This window comes from Odontomachus brunneus, unplaced genomic scaffold, assembly GCF_010583005.1.
Source record: "Odontomachus brunneus isolate Ranch 3 - 2012 unplaced genomic scaffold, Obru_v1 Obru_scaffold_148, whole genome shotgun sequence".
Taxonomy (NCBI): domain Eukaryota; kingdom Metazoa; phylum Arthropoda; class Insecta; order Hymenoptera; family Formicidae; genus Odontomachus; species Odontomachus brunneus.
In genome coordinates this window covers 296,899-318,964 of record NW_022639598.1, presented here as the reverse complement: position 1 = coordinate 318,964, position 22,066 = coordinate 296,899, and the positions used below count along the sequence as shown (strand labels likewise).

At 42.0% G+C, this 22,066-nt stretch overlaps 2 protein-coding genes across 11 annotated transcripts in view; one reads left to right on the top strand and one right to left on the bottom strand.

Annotated features, from left to right (window-relative positions):
• LOC116850540 (visual system homeobox 2-like) overlaps nucleotides 1–6,212 on the top strand; it is a 72,781-nt gene extending 66,569 nt beyond the window's left edge. For 2 of the 4 annotated variants that reach the window (XM_032828945.1, XM_032828944.1), the window contains exons 5-7: nucleotides 1,193–1,367; nucleotides 1,985–2,161; nucleotides 2,896–6,212. In XM_032828945.1, coding sequence (XP_032684836.1) covers nucleotides 1,193–1,367; nucleotides 1,985–2,161; nucleotides 2,896–3,059 — 516 coding nt within the window. In that variant the 3' untranslated portion in view covers nucleotides 3,060–6,212. Of the gene's footprint in view, nucleotides 1–1,192; nucleotides 1,368–1,909; nucleotides 2,162–2,895 lie in introns of all 4 variants that reach the window. The other 2 variants (XM_032828943.1, XM_032828942.1) reach the window with 1 other exon arrangement.
• A 1,777-nt stretch (nucleotides 6,213–7,989) lies between these two features.
• Nucleotides 7,990–22,066, bottom strand: part of LOC116850524 (disheveled-associated activator of morphogenesis 1) — a 92,162-nt gene continuing 78,085 nt past the window's right edge. For 6 of the 7 annotated variants that reach the window (XM_032828913.1, XM_032828912.1, XM_032828915.1 and 3 more), the window contains exons 3-12: nucleotides 15,388–15,696; nucleotides 14,455–14,679; nucleotides 13,689–14,286; nucleotides 13,335–13,609; nucleotides 12,830–13,162; nucleotides 12,269–12,744; nucleotides 11,591–12,027; nucleotides 11,176–11,303; nucleotides 10,924–11,094; nucleotides 10,256–10,522 (exon numbers count right to left, since the gene is read on the bottom strand). In XM_032828913.1, coding sequence (XP_032684804.1) covers nucleotides 10,256–10,522; nucleotides 10,924–11,094; nucleotides 11,176–11,303; nucleotides 11,591–12,027; nucleotides 12,269–12,744; nucleotides 12,830–13,162; nucleotides 13,335–13,609; nucleotides 13,689–14,286; nucleotides 14,455–14,679; nucleotides 15,388–15,696 — 3,219 coding nt within the window. Of the gene's footprint in view, nucleotides 10,523–10,923; nucleotides 11,095–11,175; nucleotides 11,304–11,590; nucleotides 12,028–12,268; nucleotides 12,745–12,829; nucleotides 13,163–13,334; nucleotides 13,610–13,688; nucleotides 14,287–14,454; nucleotides 14,680–15,387; nucleotides 15,697–22,066 lie in introns of all 7 variants that reach the window. The other variant, XM_032828908.1, reaches the window with a different exon arrangement.

Sequence of the window (22,066 nt, the reverse complement as noted above, 5' to 3'; positions counted from 1 at the left end):
CTTAACTACACAACAGCGTCGCGGCGCGTGTCGCGAGCGAGCAATGAGTGCTAATTGGATAAAGTAACCGATCGTTCGGCACGATCACCCGGCGCTCTAATTAAGGGAGAATTACGCGAGCGGAGAATACGACGTGCTAATTATTCTCGAGCGCCGATGTGGCCGAATCGAGCCGTATGATCTGACCTGAACTCTTTTGTGATACATCTTGTTGAAGCCCTGAAGATGTTTCTTTAACATTTCCAAGTCGAAATTTTAGCTTTACTCACAATTCCTGAACTTTCTAACATCTGTATATTCTGAAGGGTCGGTTTAACACACATGGAGACTGAAGTCCTACTTGGCCTTTAAGGCCAAGTTCCACAACATCTGTTTAATTTTAACTACCGGTTAAGTCCCAATAGTGATAATTAATTCTGATTAACTCTTCTTAATGTCAAATGCGATTGGTCAAGTCCAATAGAATAATCAGCCAGTTAACTGGAGGTTGTGGAACTGGGTCTAAATGGCAGAGGATACGCACAAGATGCCGTTTATAGGTTCTAAAGAGAACCTCTTGGCGAAGTTAATAAGTTAAATAGAATCAAAAACAATTGATATAAGTCTTAGAGTATCAAAGTAGACGTTAGAGATATTGAGAAAAAAAGGGATCCTGAATCGAAATTTTAATCTTAACTTGAACTTCTTATCTATGTAATCTGTGTATTCTGAAGAATCAAGGTTAATACACGTGAAAACTGAAGTCCTAAGAATCAAAATTTCGACTCGGGATGCTGCGCTGGTCATCGATGATGACTGGCATTATGATATTGCCGCACCTCATTGAGCTACGTGTAAGGTATAATTAATTACATCTAGAAAGTTGATTATACGGCCAATAGAGAGCCGATGAAACGAGGTAAAAGATACAAACATCTTGGATTATTTACTTAATTACTTATTTATCGTTATCATTAATCATTCGATTGTCAATAGAGCTTTTGCATAATCTTTTGCATAATGCAGTGAAAATCAGCGCGACGGCGAACGTGTTAAGTGTTTTAATTTTTCGAAAAATTTGCTGGGAGATAGAATATTTTAACATTAATTGAGAAGCTAATTGGATCATCCCTTTCGTTTGTCGCATCCGTTGTCAGAAAATATTTTTGCATATGCGATACATCTTTTCTGAATAAACGTGGACTTTTTCCAGGTGTGGTTTCAAAATCGGAGAGCAAAGTGGCGCAAGACGGAGAAGTGTTGGGGCAGAAGTACCATAATGGCCGAGTATGGTCTATATGGGGCAATGGTCCGACATTCCCTGCCACTTCCGGAAACCATTTTAAGAAGTGCCAAGGAGAACGAGTCCGTTGCACCGTGGCTGCTAGGTAAGCATAAATCTTCTCTGACGAAATCGTTCAATTAGTCATTTCGATAGAACGACTCGAGCGCGAACACAACACGTGTCCTCAAATCTCCCTTTAAACTTGAGCTGAAAATTAGTCGATTATAGTATCCAAATTGGTCGCTGGTCAATGATTGAGTAAAATCGCACCAACGGTACCACATAATTTTCTATCACAAACGAGGCGTGATACAAACTTATAAATATGTTATGAAAGTTGCAAAAGATGTCGAGGCCATTTGTTGCCTCAGTTCACAAGATTTCTCCATTGCCTATCGATTCTATTGAATACTTTTATTGAAATCCCAGTCTTCTCTGTGTCGGTGCGATTTTATCCCATCTTGCGATACATCTCAGCGAAAGCTCAGCGATAAACGATCGAATGAGACTGGAGTTTATCGCTGATCTGTCGAAATCTGAGAAAAAGAAACTCGCTATCCCCACCCCCTCCAACCCTGACAAGAATATTCGAGTTAAGACGGCCCAAAAAAATGTCGAATATTTTTTTCTGTCCGTCTCTATCAGCTCAATCATCTAAGACAAGCGGCTTTAACCAAGATTTCGAAAATAATCAAGAACTGATTGACTGTGGACCCGTAGGGATGCATCGGAAGTCGCTCGAGGCGGCGGAGCATCTCAAATCCGGCGGAGAGGACAGCGGCAACGACCATAACGGAAGCGGAAACAGCCCCCATCATAATCATCACCAAGGAGGACCAACCAGCTCGGAGAGCGGACAGGAGAGTCAGGATGGTATGGGACCTTCGTCGTCCACGAGTGAGTCTTTTCCTCTCTATTATGATACTGTACGTCGGATTTCGGATAGCTACGCGAAGTAAATTCGATATCGAAAAATACCCACGAATTGAAACGAGATCTTCGTTACCAAGAGAGTCATAATATGTTTGTTGTACGCGTATCGGAATATTGTTATTAGATACTACGTCCCTTAACAAAACCGGAGACAATCAGTTTGTGCGTTTCAGCAGCGGGTGCATCAGCGAGATACGCTGTATTAAGATATCGCTGAGATAATGGTACCTCGATTCAAAACTTGGAAGCTACTGCTTTGTTTTGTAAAATGACTATTGTACCTTCTAAAGAAACTGTTGTGCATTTCGCGGATTAAAAGAGACATTAGTAATGCTTTCTGGTTTAGACAATTCCTCGAACGCGGATGACGAAAAACACATTGCAATTGATCCAAAAATCCAAGTCTAGTTTCTTATCGATTAATTCGACATTCCATATGATTTATCTACTTTTATATTAGGTATATCTATTTACTTTTACGCAATTTTACACTTCTAATTTCTTACAAATTTTAAAATATTTATTGTCATTAAAAACACCAAGTCTAAGTTAGATACAAAATTCTAAAATAATGACTCAAGAATATACCACTTGTATCACCTGAAGAAGGTCCTAAATTGAAACTGAGAAGCATTATAGACGTCTTTAGCTGCCGGTCCATGTCTTAACTATGTTCACACCCGCTTTCGTGCTTTCAGGCGTTGTGCAAGATACGGAGCAGCTGAGAAACGAGAGTATCGCTTGCCTGAGGGCGAAAGCGCAGCAGCATCAATTGCAACTGAGCCTGCAACCGACGTCGGCGCCGCCGAGTGGCTCGTACCCGTCGGCGCCGCAATCCAGCACGCTGCATGCCTCGGTTTAATCGCGATCGCGCCAATTCCGCATACTTAATGACTGACTCCGCGTCCGATATTTTTCTTTTTCGCCGCTGGCGCGTGGAGGTGGCACACGTCGTCCTGCCGATCCGGGATGGCCGAACCGAAGATTCTCGCGAGAATCTCGATAGATTGTCGCGGATAAATCGGCAGCACCGATCTCGATATCAGTGATATTTTTTTAATGGGTATCCTCACGGCGAGGACGGGTCGTGCCGAGGCTCTAAGATCTCTCTGTGGTGTTGCTGGAGATTAGCTCCCGATTACTCCCTCTATCCCCAATATTGACATTCTCCTCCGGTTCCAAATTCTATTCGCAGCCACCGCGATCAAAGATACAGCTGGTCGAGAGAGATTGGTCTCAGAAGGGAATTATTCGAGATCTTTGTCGCTCTTGATTTGTCTCCGCTGGCTGATGCGCTAATCAGAACTCGCTCGTGGCGGGTTTCTCACTCGCAACGCGTAAACGACACGAGATAAACGAAAGTGGAACATTGAGGAAGTAATCCGGAATCAATCCCACGCCCCCACGAGACTTCGCCGGTGAGGAGCGGTCTCGTCCTCGATGTCCACGTTCCTCTGACGCGTTTCTGCGGATGCAGCCTGGATCGTGGAGATCGTGGACGCGTGTACACACACATGCACACGAACACAACGAAGCGTGAACGAATCTTCAATCGATCGAGCGTCCGTCTTGCATTAGCCGCGTTACGTGTCTCGCGCGTCGATCAAGTCAGGCCTGCGATGTATGGACTCAGATTCGTGCAAATCAATCCTTCGCAACGACTTGACGAATTGTATGTATAATGACGAACGATAACGCTTTAACAGTATCCGTGAGGCGTTTCAGAATGAGAGATATGCGAGACAAGGCGAAACAAAACGCCGGGCAGAACGAGCGAACGCCGCGGGAACGGAACAATGAAACTAATTGTTAAGCTTAATCCTCATCAACGAAGCAGTAGCCTACCAACGACCGGTGCAACGTACAATGAAGAATCATCGATCGCTGTAGCGGATGAAGCCGTCGTCGACGACTACACGAGTGCGCGCGTCCTCGTAGAAGAAGAATTTCTCCCCGAGGAAGGTCGTCGGCGAAGGACGAGGCGTAATTACTCGGTTCGGTCGATAAGTCGAACAGATTGACGGATGAAGAGCAAACGAAAATACCTAATTAGAAGCTACAATCGCTTTTAATAGCGCGATGATGCGTGTGAGTGTGTGGGTGTGACTGTGAGTGTGTGGGTGTGTATGCGTGTACATGAATGATATGTATTAGTGCGTGTGTATGCGCGTACTGAGAGAGCGGAGCGTGACAGGAACAATCGAAGACATCGCCTTCCAAGCGCACACCTGCAACGAACGTTGAGCAACGCAGAGGGTGAGAGAAATAGAAAGCGAGAAATCGCGGGATATTTAGCGAGGTAAACGGATCATATAGACACACATCGAAGAAACGAGGTCAAAGACTTCTACTATACATACATAAAAAGCGCCCCTATATAAGACTTACAAGTTTAAGGCAATACGCAAGCATCGAAAGCTGATTCGACCGCTAAATCTGCGTGTGTGTGTGTGTGTGTGTGTGTGTGTGTGTGTGTGCGTGCGTGTGTGTGTGTGTGTGAGAAAGAGAGCCAGAGAGAGAAATAGCGTGTATATGTGTGTATGTAAGTGCATATGCCAAAAAAAAAGAGAGAGAGAGAAAGGCAAAAACAAATTGAGAGAGAGGGGGGGAGCATGCGAGTCAAAGATTTATTAGCGAAGACTTCCTATATCCAAGTACTTAAAGAGAAACGTAACTGTTGTCAAATGTGCAATATATCGATATAAGTTCTAGCTCGGTAAGATATACTTTACTAACAGATACGTTCTACGCGAGGCGGCCGCGACGACGACGGCGTCTCGTCAGGCGCGATTGTCATAAGAACGAATCTACGCGACCACCTCGTGAGAGCTTCGCCCCTCGCCGGTCTAATTCCCTTTTAATCCTCCCCATTACCGTCGCGAGTGAACTCGCGTTATTACCGCGTTGCGCCGCCGTCTCGGCGCCCGCCCGCTGTATATAAATATATATATAAATAAAACAGAATATAAATGAGATATAAATAAATATATATATATATATATATATGTACGAATATATATAAAGAGAGAAAAACAAAAGACGATATTAAAATAAAATGTGGTTGCGGGATACACCGAGCTGGACGAGGTCCTTCGCGAGTTTGCGAGATCCTCTAACAAGAGGGACGATGGAACGACAAGTGTTTGCGTTATTGTAGTGTTTTCGAGAGAACCATCACATTGTGTATTTCGTGTCGCGTTTTTGTCACCATCGAGATCTCCGCGGAAATTTACGAGCGAGAGTGAAGCCTAAGTTGTTTGGCGCGACATTTGTAACTCGATGACTTTTTTCTACTAAATGCGTAGCGTTACTTACCTAACCTAAAGCACTCCGTCGCCGGAAATTCTTTGGCTCGACGTAAAGTTTATCGTCCTAACTTCTTCTCTGGTCGTTCGTTCGTTTTAAAACGCGACTGTATAAATGTCACCGAGCGGAGCAGTTAAAAAACCATTAGCGGGCGAAAGAACTTGGTCAACTCCCGGTATGTAGGCGGTCCATTGAAAAACTATTAGAAAGTTCATTTGGGAATTTAATTAGCGATATCGCTCTGTCAACACTTGAGAGACATACTTACGAGAGACGCGTACTTACGATGTATGAATTTCCGTGAAACAGGACGACTGGGACGGGGAATCGTTGGATTTTCGCTTATTTTCGAATATCTCCGCGGAAATCACGGATTAATGATCGAACAAAGCGTCTGGCTTCGAGAGATCCACCAAGTTATACGTAACGTAACGCACTATTATTTAAAAAGATTCGATCATGGAGAACGCGAATGGTAACCACACGTTTCACAGACAAGAGAATGTAGAGAGAAAGTGTGTGTGTGTGTGTGTGTGTGTGTGTGTGAGAGAGAGAGAAAAAGAGAAAGAAAGAACAAGTCAGGAGTAACGAAGTGGACACTGCTGTTATTGTGAAGATACTTAACGATAGGCTTTGGATCAGCGATCGCTCTGTATCCGAACGCCCCAACGCATGCATAGTAGTCGACTAGTATACGTAATAAATAAAGTTTCTGAACAAATATATATTATTACTTATTGCTCCTTTCTAACCGCAACGAAATATGTCAAGTGACTCTACTTCTGTCATAAAGTAACATGGTTCATGATCAAAAGGGCTTTTGCTCCTTGTTAGATAGAAAAAATTTATCTGGTCCACATGGTTAGATCCGTTAAAAATAAAAAAGTTGGCTGCTACGTCGTTGACTTGTGTGACACTTGAAGACAATTTTCATACCATTCAGCAAAAATAAGTTCCGATCTATAATGGATGATTTAAGCCCTAAGCCTTAAGAAATTGACCAATCACAGTCGAATGTGAACAGAATAATTGACTATAATTAGTTAATTTCTTAAGGCTTAAGTCTATTGTAAACCAAGACTAAAACATTTAAGAAAGAAAAGTCTGACACACAAACTTGTGCAATGTTTTTCTTACAGAATTTGATTATTACTTTTTTGAATGAACGATAAAGCGCATTTTTTATGTTTGTCAATTTTTTTCAAGAACATTATATTTATTTTTTATGGCGATAAGATAATAAGAAAGTTTGACCCACCGTTAAATAATACTATTTGGTAAAGGTGCGTCTGATCATCGGTCAATCGTATTACTATCTCCTATCTTCGTTCAGGTTAGTGGCGGCTCGTAGCGGAGACTTTGGAACTAACTTGAACATCACCAGAAAGAAGCATGAAAGCGGCCACCAGCCTGATTTCAATAGTCAGAGCTAGGCATTTTCGAGACGCCATCTAACAAAGTGCGCCTTTACTACGTTTGTTAGGCGCATTTTCGCGGTGGTAACGATAAAATGCGCCTGGGCCTTTATTCTTGAAATACCCAGATAGAAAAATGTGTTCATTCTGAGCTCATATTGTATTCATGTATTTTCAGACATGAGGACAAGAATAGACACCGATGCGGGCTCATATGCGCCTCAGAATGTAAACATGTTATGATGTTACAAAAATACCTTATTTAATAATAATAATCAACATCATGTCAAGAATTTGCAACATAATTTGTACATTATTTGTGTGCATCTGGTGCTCATGTCATGAGATCACGTAATGATCTTTAAAAAAGTATCAAATTGGAGTCATAGTATGAAGTCACATTATGATGAAACATGATCATCATGTATTTCTATCTGGGTGAGTAATTGATAATTAATAAGAAAAATAAATATGGAAAGTGTCTATAATGGTCTACAATTTATATAATTTATATAAGAGTATAATATATGTACTGTTATTGTGCCATGGTCAAATGTCACGCATACGTTTTACACAGAAAGAACACTGATATTGAACAGATAAAGACAGACGAGCATTGTTTGCACCGTAGTGTTGCGATACTGTTGAGAACTGTGTTGTCCATATAGTAATATTACATATTTGTATAGAAATAATGGGTCTGAGACCCATAATCTCTTAGACTCCTTATTTGTTTGGTGCTGCGGTCAGCGTTGAATTTTCTTTTTTAGATAATAACTCGGTCGATAACAGATTTCAACAGGAATAACGTATTCCATGAATCGTCCCATGAATTCGACTCCTCATTGGGAATGTCGAAAAAGTCAAAGGTCACGCGTGTTCATATCTTATTTTGAAAACTATAAAAGAAAAAAATTAAAATATTTCGGAAAGAGTTTACTCTCTTTTTCTTCTTTTTTTCAATAATTTTACTTGACTAATTTTATACACAGAATGTTCTAAGGATTCAATTTATATGTTAAAAAAGAAATCCTAGTTCCATTAAAAAAAATATATAGAATTGACACCCCCTTAAGATCTTACATTTATTTGATATATTTCTTCATGTATTAATACATGTGATATATTGACGATATATATATATATATATATTTTTTATTTATAACATATTAACTGGACATTGATCCTCTTGCAGAGTAGCTATTGCTCCACAGGAACGAGAACATCGATATACTGGATATTTACAAAAGTACAAAAGCTTATAAAACATCGACTACTATACAGCGAATTCCTCTAATCACTTTCCGCGTATCTTTCTTTTTTCTACACATCGGAAACTAACTTTAATTTCTCAGAAAGCGGCGCGTAGCCGGCGCAACACGCTTCTTCTAATCGTTCAGATCATACTCTACTCGTGTCTCTCTCTCTCTCTCTTTCTAGATTTCGCTAAAATACAAAATCAGACTTGTAATTTTCCGGAAACAGTGAACCAGCTATAGTCACTGCTTGTCTAGGCCCTTTCTGTCGCATATCTATTAGTGTCGACGAGTGTATATGATGGTCGAGTAATCGTTTTCTCACACTACCGCAAGTTTGCTCGCAATTCTGACGACAATTCCGGACGTTTCGCGCATGTCGCACAAGATGTCCATAAAATTCTTCTCGAATCTACCTAAGACGAAGGGGTAGTTGCTCGATGGTGAAACGCAATTAAACAGATATACCATCACGATTGTCCCATTAACTCCTACGAATAATAAATATGTCTTCAATTGTATGAGTTATATGCGCGCGAATTTATATTTGCATTGCTTTGATTTCGATGCAACGGGCAGGAACTTTATGGATGTCTTGTCTCATCTTTCTCCGCCAATTCGCACTTAATCGTTGGAGCTCAGCAAAGTTTAGTTGTGCTCTTGATGACGGCTCGATCTTAATTAACAAAATAAACAAATTATTAACTATGTACAAAATAAGACTCGCCTCGCGCAGCTCACGATGCCGTCGCGACCAACGCTGTTGCCGTTAACGCATAATTTCTCCGACTTATTCTCTTAAAAAAGAAAAAACGCCTATAAGTCAGCCCGTCGACTCGCATCTTCATATCGTTCTAAAAATATCGATAATTTGATATGCGTTTGCCGTAAGGATACGCGATGAATGTTAATTATTTCTCCATGATACATTGCGCACACTCGACGTAGCGAATAACGTCCATTATTTAATTATTATTACATCGCGCGACTATTCTTGACTATTTTTATTTATTGCACGACAGTTGCGATTTTGATCCTCCATTTGATCGAGAGATAACTCTAAGATTACTCCGGAACATTTTTTATTTCATACATTACGCTATGCCCGATCGCGTTGTCCTATTTTATGTGAACATTCTTGGTTGTTGCAAATTAATCGAGACATGTCAGAAATTTTTTAACGAGCACCGCGCTTTACTGCCACTTCTTTATTTCCCGAGAATGTTCATTATGCCCGTAAACAAAGTAAGCCACTCGCGTAAAATTGGAAATGTATTGGCATTATATTTGCAATTGCAATTATATTGTACTCACAAATTTTTTTATTAAAGAAACTCAGTATTTCTAAAGTCGCTCTTAACTTGCTGTAAAACTTCTCTGTAGAAATGCAACGCTAATATCACGTTTCACGATCGAGTTTCTCCTCGTTAAAGCGTGTAGCTTCTCGTGCAAAATTTCTCGTGAAAACGTGCGGAAATCTGAAATCTCTCCCCTAGCAGTTTGATGTAGAGAATCTCGGCAATATATTTATAAAAAGTTCTCTGAAAAAGTGCTATGCAACGTTAACGCTATTATCAAATTCCTGTAGGCAAACTGTTTAACAGTGATTCGATATTTCGTCGTATAAAATCTCTACGAAAGTTCACGTTGGCTATTGCATGTCTCTTATAAGTCTGGTGTACAAACGTGCCGAATGTTATACGAAGATCTTTATAGAAAAAGTCTTTAGGAACGAAGAACTCTTCTAGCTACGTAATGAAACTTGCACGAATTAAATCGTATACGTACTCTTCGCGTGTGGTAGTAAATATTGTAAAAATGCAGTCTCTCGAATTAACGTCTTTTCCTACGGTGTTGGGTGGATTTGTACGAAACACCTGTGTTAACCGGCGTTGAGGAACGCGCGTGTCAGCTGCACATGTTATCGCGTCGCCGAAAATTCGCGTTGAAAGTATTTTTATGGTCGTTTGAATGCCAAGAGACGCGATTTCGCTTTTTTCAGTTCCGAGGAATATCGAAGTGATAACTCCTCTTGTTCGGCAGTATCAATCTCGGGGGGTTTCGGCAATTCGTAGGAGGTTTTAGTGACGCTCTCGAGAATCTTCACGGTGAGTGCTGTGCCTGCGCGATTCTTGGCCGCTGGGTGTGACCGGTCGTCGCTTCGACCTCTTGAACTTTGCAATATCCTCACCAAACACATCACCGGTGCGCAACGCGGATATCAGATCATCAAACTCGCCCTTGTTGTCATTTTGTCCGTTGCCGTTCGCCTCGTTCTTCTTGCTCAGTGATATGCTGTTCAAAATACCCTCCCGCGAGTTCTTCCTCTCCATCGTTCTCTTCCGAAGCTGCAACGGCAATATCCACATTATAAAAGAACTTCTTGCAAACTTATTATATGTACAGTGGCTTGCAAGACAGTTTAGACATGCTGAAGTTGGGAACTCACACCAAATTATCAAAATTGAAAATTATAACTATGTAAGAGAAAGACTAATAATTATATTATTGAATATTATTATTTTATTAATATTATTATTATTATTAATATTATTATTAATTATTATTATTTATCATTATTATTATTTTTCAGTAAGCTCCCAATTCTTGTCTCTTTGGCCAATATCTAAAGACAAATTATATTTTAATACAGCAACATATATATCTTGTATCATAAATATTTATGTAGCGGAAAATTCAAGAATATTAAATTAGTTATAATAATGTGGGTTTATAATAAAAGCGCTACCTCCTGTTCCTGTTTTGCCCTACGTTCTTCCTCTTCGACTTTCTTCCTCATGTTCTCCACATCTTGTCTCGCTTCGGCTAGAGCTTGCAGGAAATTCTCAAAGATGCCGAAGAATTCATCCGGTTGGACGCCGGCCGAGTCTTCGCCGAACAGTCTAACCGCTCGATCAAACTGGTTTGGAAATAGAAAATAATTATAATAATCAAACTTCTGATTGACAATAATTAATGATAGATAAAAAGATATTCTCACCCTAGTCTTCATATCTTGGAACAAGTCCTCTGCTTCAGCTAATCTACACGTGGCTTGCGCCTGGAAGTCCCTCATTGCTGGCAAAAACATATCACCTTGAAGTACCTGGGCTTGACCCCGATGAAATTCTGAAAGAAGCAGAATATTAAACACGAATAGCATGAACGGCAGAACAGAGATTGTCCTGTTTCCTCTTCGTTCAATTTCACGTATTATCTCCGCAATCGCGTTTTATTTTCCAATAAGAACAAATTCTTAGAAATCATTATTAATTTTGAAGACTCGTACAAGTGCGGAAAAGAGAAATCTCCACATGATTAAAGTTTTTTTATGTTATTCAAGTAGCTCAATTCAATATCTTGACGCGAGTTACGTCGACAATTTTCCAAACAACTGTCTTATAATCTTTCTTTACCTATTTCTCTCTGAACATCTTGCAGTCCGTTCTTCAAGTTGGCCACTTCCTTCTGCAGATCGGCCATGCTGACTCTGGCGGCAGTCCTGACATGAGGCATGTCCTCCTCAATCTCTAGGACCTCTCTGAATCTAGCCTCGAGGATCTGCACGAGATAGTGCAGCAGCGTAGTGCCTTTGGAGCAAGAAGACTTCGTATCGACTAGACGATTCAAAGAAGCCAGCCGGAAGCCGCACGCATTACCGCGCGCGTTTCCGCGATTCACATAATTTCCCAATGCCAAAACCAATTCCAGGAGTTTCCTGAGTCTTCGGGATCTGGCCACTTGCCGGCTTGCTTCCAGAACCGCTCGCATCCTCGGAGTTAGTTCTGCGATGCTTGCTGCGAATTTCTTTTTGTAGTGCAGCGAACGTAGCCTCTGCTCATAATGCGGAACCCTAAAAACAGGGATTCTTCATTAGAATTATTCTTAGATTTATTCTTATATTCTTCATTAAAATTGTTCTTTATTAGATATTTCATCGGTATAATTTGTGATTACGGAATTCGCGTTTAACTGCAAAGCTAGTAGGAACTTGTTCCAAGACGCACAAATCAGAAATTGAGAACATCTTATCATTAGTTGAAACTACAAGTCGGAAATTTAATTATATAATAGCGTAAGTAAAGACAACTCACTTGGATATTTGATATAAGAAGCAATCGGCCCTGTTCTGCAAGTCCTTCTGATGCATGTCTAGCAAGGCGGCTTCCTCCGAGGACGGTATGTATTTCAGTAATTGCTCTACCATATCGATGTGCAAGATGTTCTGCTGATCCATTGACAATATCGTCCTGGTGATTTCGTTATCTGTCATTTTCAGCTTCGACAGCAGTATTGTGCAGTTCTGTGCTCTTCTCGAATCAATCACCGACATTGTTTTCTTATTCTTTCCCAGTGTCCTCAAATCTTCTATCGAGCCTTCTGTGGATACGCCATTCTTTTGATAGGCGCAGAAGATCTTATCGATAGATTCGAGATCCATAATATTGTAAAGCTTCGTGTCGTCCAACTCGGACCATATCGTACCCTGCAGCTTCTGTTCAGGTATCTTCGACCAATTGAACGACTTCAGAGGATTGCTCGGCTGCGGCACGTTTTTTATTATCTCCACCTGCAAATTATTTCGATCAATTGTTACATTATTACCATTCCTGATCATAATAGCTTGAAAAGCATGTAAAAAGTGTAGTAGTAACCTTCATCGGTGGCGGTGCCGCCGGCATCATGCAAGGAGGTGGCGGAGGTGCTAACGGAGGTGGTGGCGGTGGCGGCGGGGTAGGTTTGGTCTCGACCTTCTCGAGCACTTCGTCCTCCACGATTTTCAGAGTGGCTTTTGCATCGTCTGGCAGACTTCCCGATGCCACCAGCTGCTCCAAACGCTTTCTTTCGGATTTCTCGTTGTTAATTTGTCGCGACAGTGTCTCCAGGTTATCCTGCAATTCGGAAATCTTCTGCTTCGTCTCTATGTGCATCGAAGTTTCCTTCTCGAGGCGCTCCTTGATCCTCGCCAGACTGGCCTCCATGTCTTCCTACAAATTGTAATTCCCAAATTTCCCAAATTGTGCATCGCTTTTTTTAGCATTTTATAATGCCTAAATTAATGAAATAAAAAGAAAAAAGAAACGAAACTGATTCTTGAAGAATGTATAATACATAGATAGTATAATACATAGAATGTATAATACATAGATAGAATCGTACTTTTTCTTGAGTCCTCAGATCCAACTCCTGCTCTTTCTTAGCTAGCCTCGTAGACATGTCCGAGTTTTCGCGTTCCAGCTCTTCAGCCTTCTTCCTCGCCGCCACGAGTTCCTCCTCCTTCGCGAGAAGATGGACGATCTCCTTCACATTAATCTCGATTGGCGCCACGTCGGGGTTCCTTATCGACCCCGTCTCATTGCTTTCAGATTGCAGGACGATCTGCTGCACGATTCGATCAAATAGCAGCCAATGCTGAGGATGCGAACCGTAATCCACTGGAAGAAAGACGATCGACGTTATTACGTTATCGTGTTCAGTAACTTGAGGGCAATTTCCTTCAATTCAAGGACTCACGTGGCAACAGAAGGCAATGTTCCAGTAGGCTGAGAAGATGAGGATAGGCTGCGGTGTGACTGAGCTTCCGTCGCAAAAGATCAAACATGGCAGTCGCGCTCTTGGTATCCACATGCTCCTTTTCGAACTTCCTGGCAAGCTCCTTCTCGTCCTCGTTGCGCACCATCTCGAAAAAATCGAGATGCCTATCGAGCGTCTCGTTCTCATACTTCCTCAGCTTCTCGATGATCGGCTGAATGCCGAGCATCAGCAGCTCGTATCGCAGATGAAGCCGGAACTCGAGCGTCACCTGACCGGGTCCATAGTTCAGCACCGCGTTGATGAACGACATGATCGCCGTCTTCAAGGACAAGTTGTCCTTGTAGATGCCGAAGTTCTTGTCAAGATCGTTGATTATACATTGGAAGCGCGTTCTCTCGGAATGATATTGCTGGAAGTGCAACATGGCCTCGAGGACCTTACGGTGACCGCCCGGTACCAGGCAGACAGCGCCGAGGATCTCCAGCACGGAAATCTTCGTCTTTATGTTCTCAGTCGCCAGCGACTGCGATATCGTGTTGATTGCTGTAGGATGCGCTAACACGTGTGCTCTACCGTTCTAAAAACAAAACAGAAGAATCAGATTAAGATAATATCCCGTTTGAAATTCATTCCCGCTGAAATTGGACGTATATAGAGTAATATCTTCGTTAAATGGACTCATTATCCGTCGAATCTTTAGTCAAAACAAAAGTGCAGAAAACTTTAAGATGATTGCGGAGCTCACCGAATTGTTCATTAAAGCTTTCAAGCATCCGATGACGCTAGTGTGGAGATTGCTGTTCGCCGCCTCAGCATCCATCGTGCCCAGCACTTGCAACAGAGCGTTCAGGCCATCCAGCTCGATGAATCTGAGAACGAAGCTGTGCGGCTGCGTCCTCAGGGCGGTCTTCAGGGCCTCGACTTGGCGCATTTGATTCGACACCTCCTCGCCTTCCTCCGGGAAAGGACTCTGCAACGCAGTTAGCGGTATGCTAATGAGAAGCACGCGAGGAAGAAAGAGAAAGAGATCAAGCCGGAAATAATCCGATAGAAGAGATAGGGATTCCCTCCCTCGATCGATCTTCGTAACCTTCCGGCAAAGTCGTTAACTAAGCCGCCTTATTATCACAAGTTTACGAGCGACAGGAGCAACGCGGGAACACAGAGAACTCCATGGATCGTCCGCGGAGCTTACGGAAGCTATGGGCTCTGTTCTCCTATGGGTTTTGCACGTCCATCTTCTAGTTTCCATTCCAACCCGGATCTCCCTTTTACGCTCTTCTCGATCCGATTCTCGATAAGAAGGGCCAAGAGGAAGTGCTCGTGTGATCGTAATAAGCGGGATACAAAGATATAAAAAAAAAAAATGATAAGGCTTCTCCGGTAAGTGAGGAGAACGTTCGTTACAGACGTCAAAGTGCCTTTATTCACGTCAAGGACACACACGTTCCGGATTTACTTCTTTGATAAAAAAATTACTTCCATCCGGTGCGGACCTTTTCTCTTTAAACGTGCATGCACGTTACGTCCTCCAGAAAAACTCGCTCGGCTAGAATACATCCGAGACGGATTAAATGCAGCGCGTTTTGCGCGTGAGAGCAATGGAACGGATCGTGCACTGTTCACGGGTGTCGACGGGTACTTGGCGACTTCGTCAAACAGTCAATCGTTTACTCACGCTTGCTATCGTCTTCAGTCTGTTGATGTAGTCCTCGGGATCGCCGCTGAGATCAGTGGTTCGTAGGCCGCCATTGTCGAGCGTGCCGTTGCCCTTCCTGGAGCAGTAGATCTGCCACTTCTTGTTGGCAGGAAGTGCCAAAACCGCCTGCCGATTGGCCTGGGTCAGGTCCAGCTCGTCGACGAGCTCGAGAAACATCTTGTTCAGCTCCTCCTCGGCCGGCATCGGCAGAGTCGGCGTCATCGCTTGTAGCGTGAGCGTGCCCGTGTGCTCCACCACGCAATACGTGATTTCCGGTGGCTCGTCATCCTGTGAAAAAGGAACAACCTGATCGGTCCGACGTCCTGTCGCGCAGGATATTACAAATCACCAGAGTAATGGTGAATCGACGGCTGGGTGGTGAAGGAGAGAGAAATGCGAAGCATACACGATCGGAGGTATTTTCTCGCTGTAATCCTACGCGCGCGCGCATGAGTTGTTAGCGTGGATTTTCCGGATTTTCTCATTTTACGCGTCTGAAATGTTTTCGGATAACGATATTACATCCGACGTGACCATACGAACTCTTTGAATTTAAATAAAGTTACATTTGTATCAACGCGGCGGGAAAAGGATGGAGTATTTAAAAGTTTTTGAAACGCGCTGAAAATAATAATTTCATGGAACAATGTAATGAAAAGTAATTTTGCATAATTATTTCACTTTCTTAATTATAAATAATATAAAAGATATTATAAAAAATAACATTATATATGAGACGCGAGGGGCTGATGAGAGGGATGCTGTGAGAAATGTAATGATAATTATTATTATATTTAATATGAAGTTATATAAATGCAATTGCATCTCGCGCAACAATGGACTAGTCTTAATGAGACGGTATAACACGAGACTCGTAAATAGCATTTCGCGATCTCATCCGATGCGGATCGGGAAATGTGTTTCATTGTAGCAGTTACGCACATACAGACTTTCGGGGGAGCAGATAGCATCGCGATCAATAATGTAACCGGCTCGCCGCAATTCTTCGTGCTGGAATTTGCTTTCGATTAATAAAACACGGCGAGCCCTCCATCGGCGCGTTCCCCATCGGCGTGTCGAATCGATATCGCGATGACTTGAGCGAATTTCTCAGGGGAGAGGGGGGAGGGGCGAGGGAAGAGTTACGGCAATCGAGAATACGCAACCAGCTCTTGACCTTATTGTGAACACAAGTCCGAGCATTGAATCGCCAGGTCTGGAGAGAACGCCGCCAATGACCCGCGTCCACGGTGTACAGCACGCGAAGTGTACATGTACACGCCAAAAGTCTACACGTTCATTCAAAATCCACGGACGCGCGAGGGTAATCCGGCGATTAAAAGCGAGACGAACACAAAAGACGGCCGTGAAGTCTCATCACGGACGTAATACACTTGATTTTGTTTTTTCTTTTGATATTTTTTTTCGAAATTAGTATTTTCGATTTTTAATTCAGTGAAGTTTTCAGACTTAGGTATAGTTACAGTTTTCCGAGGAAGTTGCATATTTCCAAAAAATTCACAAATGTAGCTAAATCTGTAATTGTTTCACGCACGAAAGCAAAATAGGAAAGAGTCTCGCATTTTAGTGGATGAATACCAGGTCACGTGCGAAATATTGAAACGTTACACGGAGAGAATTTGATAGTGAAAATTACTGTAGGATTTTGTAACTGAGGGAATAGATCGGCATTCTGCAATAATTCATTGTACATGCGCTATTTATATTTCGCGAAATAAAATGAACTATTGCAACACTTGCTATGTTTCTAGCGAAATCTGCTGTCTCTGGCGGAATTTATTATGTTCCTTAGCAAAATGGACCTCACTGACGGTCTATTTCTGAGCTGCTAAAAACACAGAAAAAAATTGGAGAAAAAAGAATTTATATGAAAAAAGAAACTATATAATTATATTCTCCGTATAAAATGTGTCGTTTCCAGGATGGTGTAGGTAATGTTGCGCAGAAAGAATATATTACAATGCGGCACCGTACAGACGATCATTTCGGCTCACAGATCGAAACCGGTATAATTTCGAGGTGATCGCTTTTCGACGCCGGGGCCGCGCTGACAATGGAACGGTAATGGAAATCGCGACGAGACCGGCACGAAGCGCATTGTGTCCTCCATCTGCGGCGTCGAAATTATGCCGGTCTCGATCGTCCTCGTCTCGATCTATCGCCGTCGCTGTACGCGCGTTCGCCCTACTCGCGGACAGAGCCAGAGTCGAGGAACCAGCAGCAGCGGCAGCACCAACGGCGGCGACCGCGGCGGCAAAGGTCAGGAGACCGGCTTGGGCGCTGAATTCCTGAGGTACTTTCACACGTGACTAGGAAATTACCTATTCACGTACCGGCCGTCGATTTATTCCTCGCAAACATCATCCCCGACGATCGTCCGTGCTAAGAGGTCACGCGTGTATACGCGCGCAGGAATGTTTGAACGAATCTGCCGACGTTTCTTTATCCAGAATTTGTGTTTTTTTTTCCTTCTTTTTTCAAAAATCATCAAATATAACCGAAATTACCCGCGTCCGCGTGAGAAGCCGCGATGTATTTGGAAATAATTCGCCGTATATACAGAGGAGGTATCCTGATTTGCAAGGAGCAAAAGAAATGAAAATCGCGCAGAAAGAAAATCATGGATTACACGAAAAAAAGATGCTATAACAGAATAGGAACCAGACAAAAATTTAATGATGAGAAACGATATCTCTCCGAATAAACAAGTGTACGTAAATTTAACAGCAACTTTATCAGAGGATTTGTGAAGATTGCGCTTCCCCCTTCTTTTGAGTGATTTATGTGACATTCATTTAACATAGAATGGCGAAACAGAAATAAAAAAGTGATTAAAATTTGCTCAGAACAATATGTCATGTAAAATGTAGTGTGGAAGTCTGAGTGTAACTTTGAGTAAATTTGTCACTGCATCAAATAAAAAATTTATATTATTGCATGATACAAATTTAATGATTAATTCAGTGCAGTATATATGCCTCATATAAATATACTTAAAAAAATTATAAAGCTTCTATCAACGATTATGTTGTGATAATCATGAAAGATTGACATGAAAAATCTGAGTCTGTTATAGCGCGACAGAAAACGTTACTCTGAACATTCGGCTGTATTAAAACAATTATTAGACTCTATTGAGCTGTAACTGAAAATAATTCACCAAATACAAAATTTTATACAGGAGAATCTACTGTTTCTATCGAATCTTCATCTGGTTCTCAGACAACAGAGAATTTTGCACGCGAGCTAAGTGTTCCATATGTAATTGTGTAATCGATATATTTTAACCATGTGCAGAGAACACAGAGGAAAAACAAGGGAATTTTTGTTGAGGAGGAGCTAAAGGTCAGAGACGGCGAACTTTGTGGCGAATGTTCCCGTGGCGGGGTTGCGGCGTGGGAGAAATGCGATTCATGGGAAATCTGTTTATCCCCCGTGGTGGATACGAGATTGGGCAATCCGAGGTGGACAACATTGGCCACCTTATATCGTCATTCTAATAGCGAATTCGATAGCTGCACTAGTGCGCACTGAGTGCGCACTAAGGCTTGTTTACAGTACATTCTTATATTTAAGATCGTGTCTTAAATACATATTTAAAAACATTTTAGCTAATAAAATAATTCTTACGGATGTTGTACATATTATATTACTAGTTGAAAATATTTGAGAATTTATTCAAGACAATCTTAAAATATAATAACATATTATAAACAAGCCTTAGTGCACACTGACAAGGAAACATAGGCAACCCGAAAATTCAGAAAATTCTGAAACATTGTGTGCAAGTAGAGTAGTACATCCATAATATAAAACTATTTTTTGTTTCTGCTAAATCTCGATTTAAGAGGGTGAAACCACCCCTCGAAGTCAATGAGTGAGGAAAGAGGGGTTCAAAAATTTTTCGTTTTTGTAAAATTTGAATACACCGTTGCAAAGGGTGTAAAATATTCTATCACTTTTATATAAACTATTTTCTCATATGCCTTGTATTTTAGGAAATATTCGCTAAAAATAAAAATGTTATGTTTCTTCGAGGGGTGGTTTCACCCCTTAAATCGAAATTTAGCAGAAACAAAAAATAGTTTTATGTTATGGATGTACTACTCTACTTGCACACAATATTTCAGAATTTTCTGAACTTTCGGGTTGCCTATGTTCCCTTGTGAGTGCGCACTAGTGCAAGCCGAATTCGCTAGAAGGCCTGTTCTTTCTCTCTCTTTGACGTTTGAGAGGTCTGAGAGAATTTTACGCGCGCTCGCGCGTGTCGCGTGGGAGAGGCGGAGTGCGTGTGTGCGTGCGTGCACGTGACCGGCGCGCCATACGTTGTCGAACGTGACACGCGACCGGTGAGCACGTGAGCGCGCGCGGCAGGTAAAAAAAAAGGGTTAAACGGGTCGCGCTGGCCTGCGGTCGGCCGCGAGGCGTTAACGATGATTTATCTTGCTCGCTAGAGTAGGAACGGGCCGCGACGGCCGATGCGAAAAATCCCGTCAGGCAACTGTGTAACTAGCGACGGGCCGGCGCAGCCGTTCGTGGTAACGCGGAACCCGCCCGGAGTCAACCTTCGCGGCGCGACCCCCGTTGCCTTGCTAATGAAATCGACTAATGACGCGGAATGCGCAGGTGTGTGCGAATCGTGCGAGCGAATGTGTTGTTGCACGCTCGGCACCGATATCTTTCGTGCTCCGTTCTCCCACTCGCGTGCGTCTGTGCGAGCAAAATTATATTAAAATCAACAAATATTTCTCCTTGATGGGTGCCATTAACATATTTGCTTAAATCTACATTCTCTTTATTTCCAAGCAAAATATTGTTTATTTAAATCAGGTAAGCAATATTTGATTTAAATAAAGAGAATGGAGATTTAAGTAAATATGTTAATGGCACCCATCAAAGAAGTATTTGTTGATTTTAATATAAATTTTTTTCTCGCGTGTACGAATGGGGAATTGTAACTTTAATCGAATGTCGCGATAGACCGACTCCAATACTTAATGTCAGTCAGAAAACAGCGAATATTATTATCGTTCGATATATTCATCGAAAGAATTTGTCCAATCGAAACATCTAGGAAAAAAATGCTTGAAAAATTATCTCTGTGTAGGATATAAAGTTCATTCACAAAAATAAACTTTATTTTGCAAAGAGAAATCAATTTTCAAGCATTTTTTTTCTCAGTACATATGGTCTAAATTGCGCTAGATAAAAGTACAAATGAAATCCCGATTAAATGATATATAGTATAACAACTATTCCGATATATAACAACTATCCCGATATATAATAACTATTCATCCTCCTTTCTCGTATTAGCTCACGCAGAACACAAGATAAGAAAAAATATTTTATCAAGAAAAAATAAATTCACATCTTTCAGTCGCTAACAAATAAAGACGTAGGTAAGAATTCCGTCGAGCGGGTATTGCTTCCGTATCAGCATAAATCCATAAATCCCGATCAGGCAGTCGGCTGAGAGATATAACTATCGGCTGAGCTCGCGGCTGAGAATGGTTCATAATAAATTCGCGGTACTCAAGCGCACACGTTGCGGCAGAGAGAACAACATACGCGTTGCACGCCACAATTACCGTAGCGTGCGTTTAACTCGGCGCGACTCGGCCGGTTTTGATGGCGTTTGATACGCGACGTGGCGGTTGCGTCAGGTAATAAAACGAATCGATGCCTCGAAGGGGCGTCGTCGTGACCGTTTAGATGCAACACTTTGTGCGAGCCCGTTAGAAGACGCGTTGCATCCTCGCGCGCTCTCGCCGGTTGCATCGCAGATGCCGGCGATCCGGTCGCGCCGCCGTGCGTGGAAGAAGTCTTCATTGTTATCCCGCGAAAATCACGCCGTCACGCCGGCAAATGAAACAGATGGACGATAGACGAGAAGTAACGCGAATTACGCGGACGCTGCCGCAGAAGCGCCGACTTCAGTGCACGTCGAAGACGCTTCTATACACACTCTTCCCCTGTGTGTTGTCTTCTTTTTTCCTCTTATTAATTATTTATATCGGGACCAAGCTACAAGATCGTTCCATGAACGCTTCTCCCGCGAGAGATCTCTGGTCATAGTTTGATTACGCGTTCGATTAACTTCGCAATGAGCAAAAAATATTTGCAAATTTATTTGTTATTTATTTGTTATTTATTTATAAACTTTATTTTTCTGTGTGAGATTAACTTTTATCCTATTAATAAATTTTCGAGTGTTTCATTGTCGATGCGTGAACTCGACAGGGAGCCGTTCAATTTCCTGTCAGATTCGCTGACTAATCTCGCGACAATTGAATCCGATTGCTTACAGGCAATTGATAACGTTTTCAAGGAGACGCAAATGCTCGCCAACTGCTCGCCAACTGTACATTTCAAACTCGCATTTTTCTCACGAATGTAGACCTATCTTTTATCGTAAATCGGCCGATAGTACTGTCGGGTTTAACTCGATATATTTCGATTTAAAAGCCAGCCATCGAAGCTCCTGTCGAAACGACTCGTTGTGAAACGTAGCGTTTCCGATATAGGTATATACGTTCTCTATCACGAGATCATGGCGGCACGATCGAAAACAGGAGGCCATTAGTCCGAAAACGTATCGACGTATCCTCATCTGCAGCAGCTTTCCATCAAACGT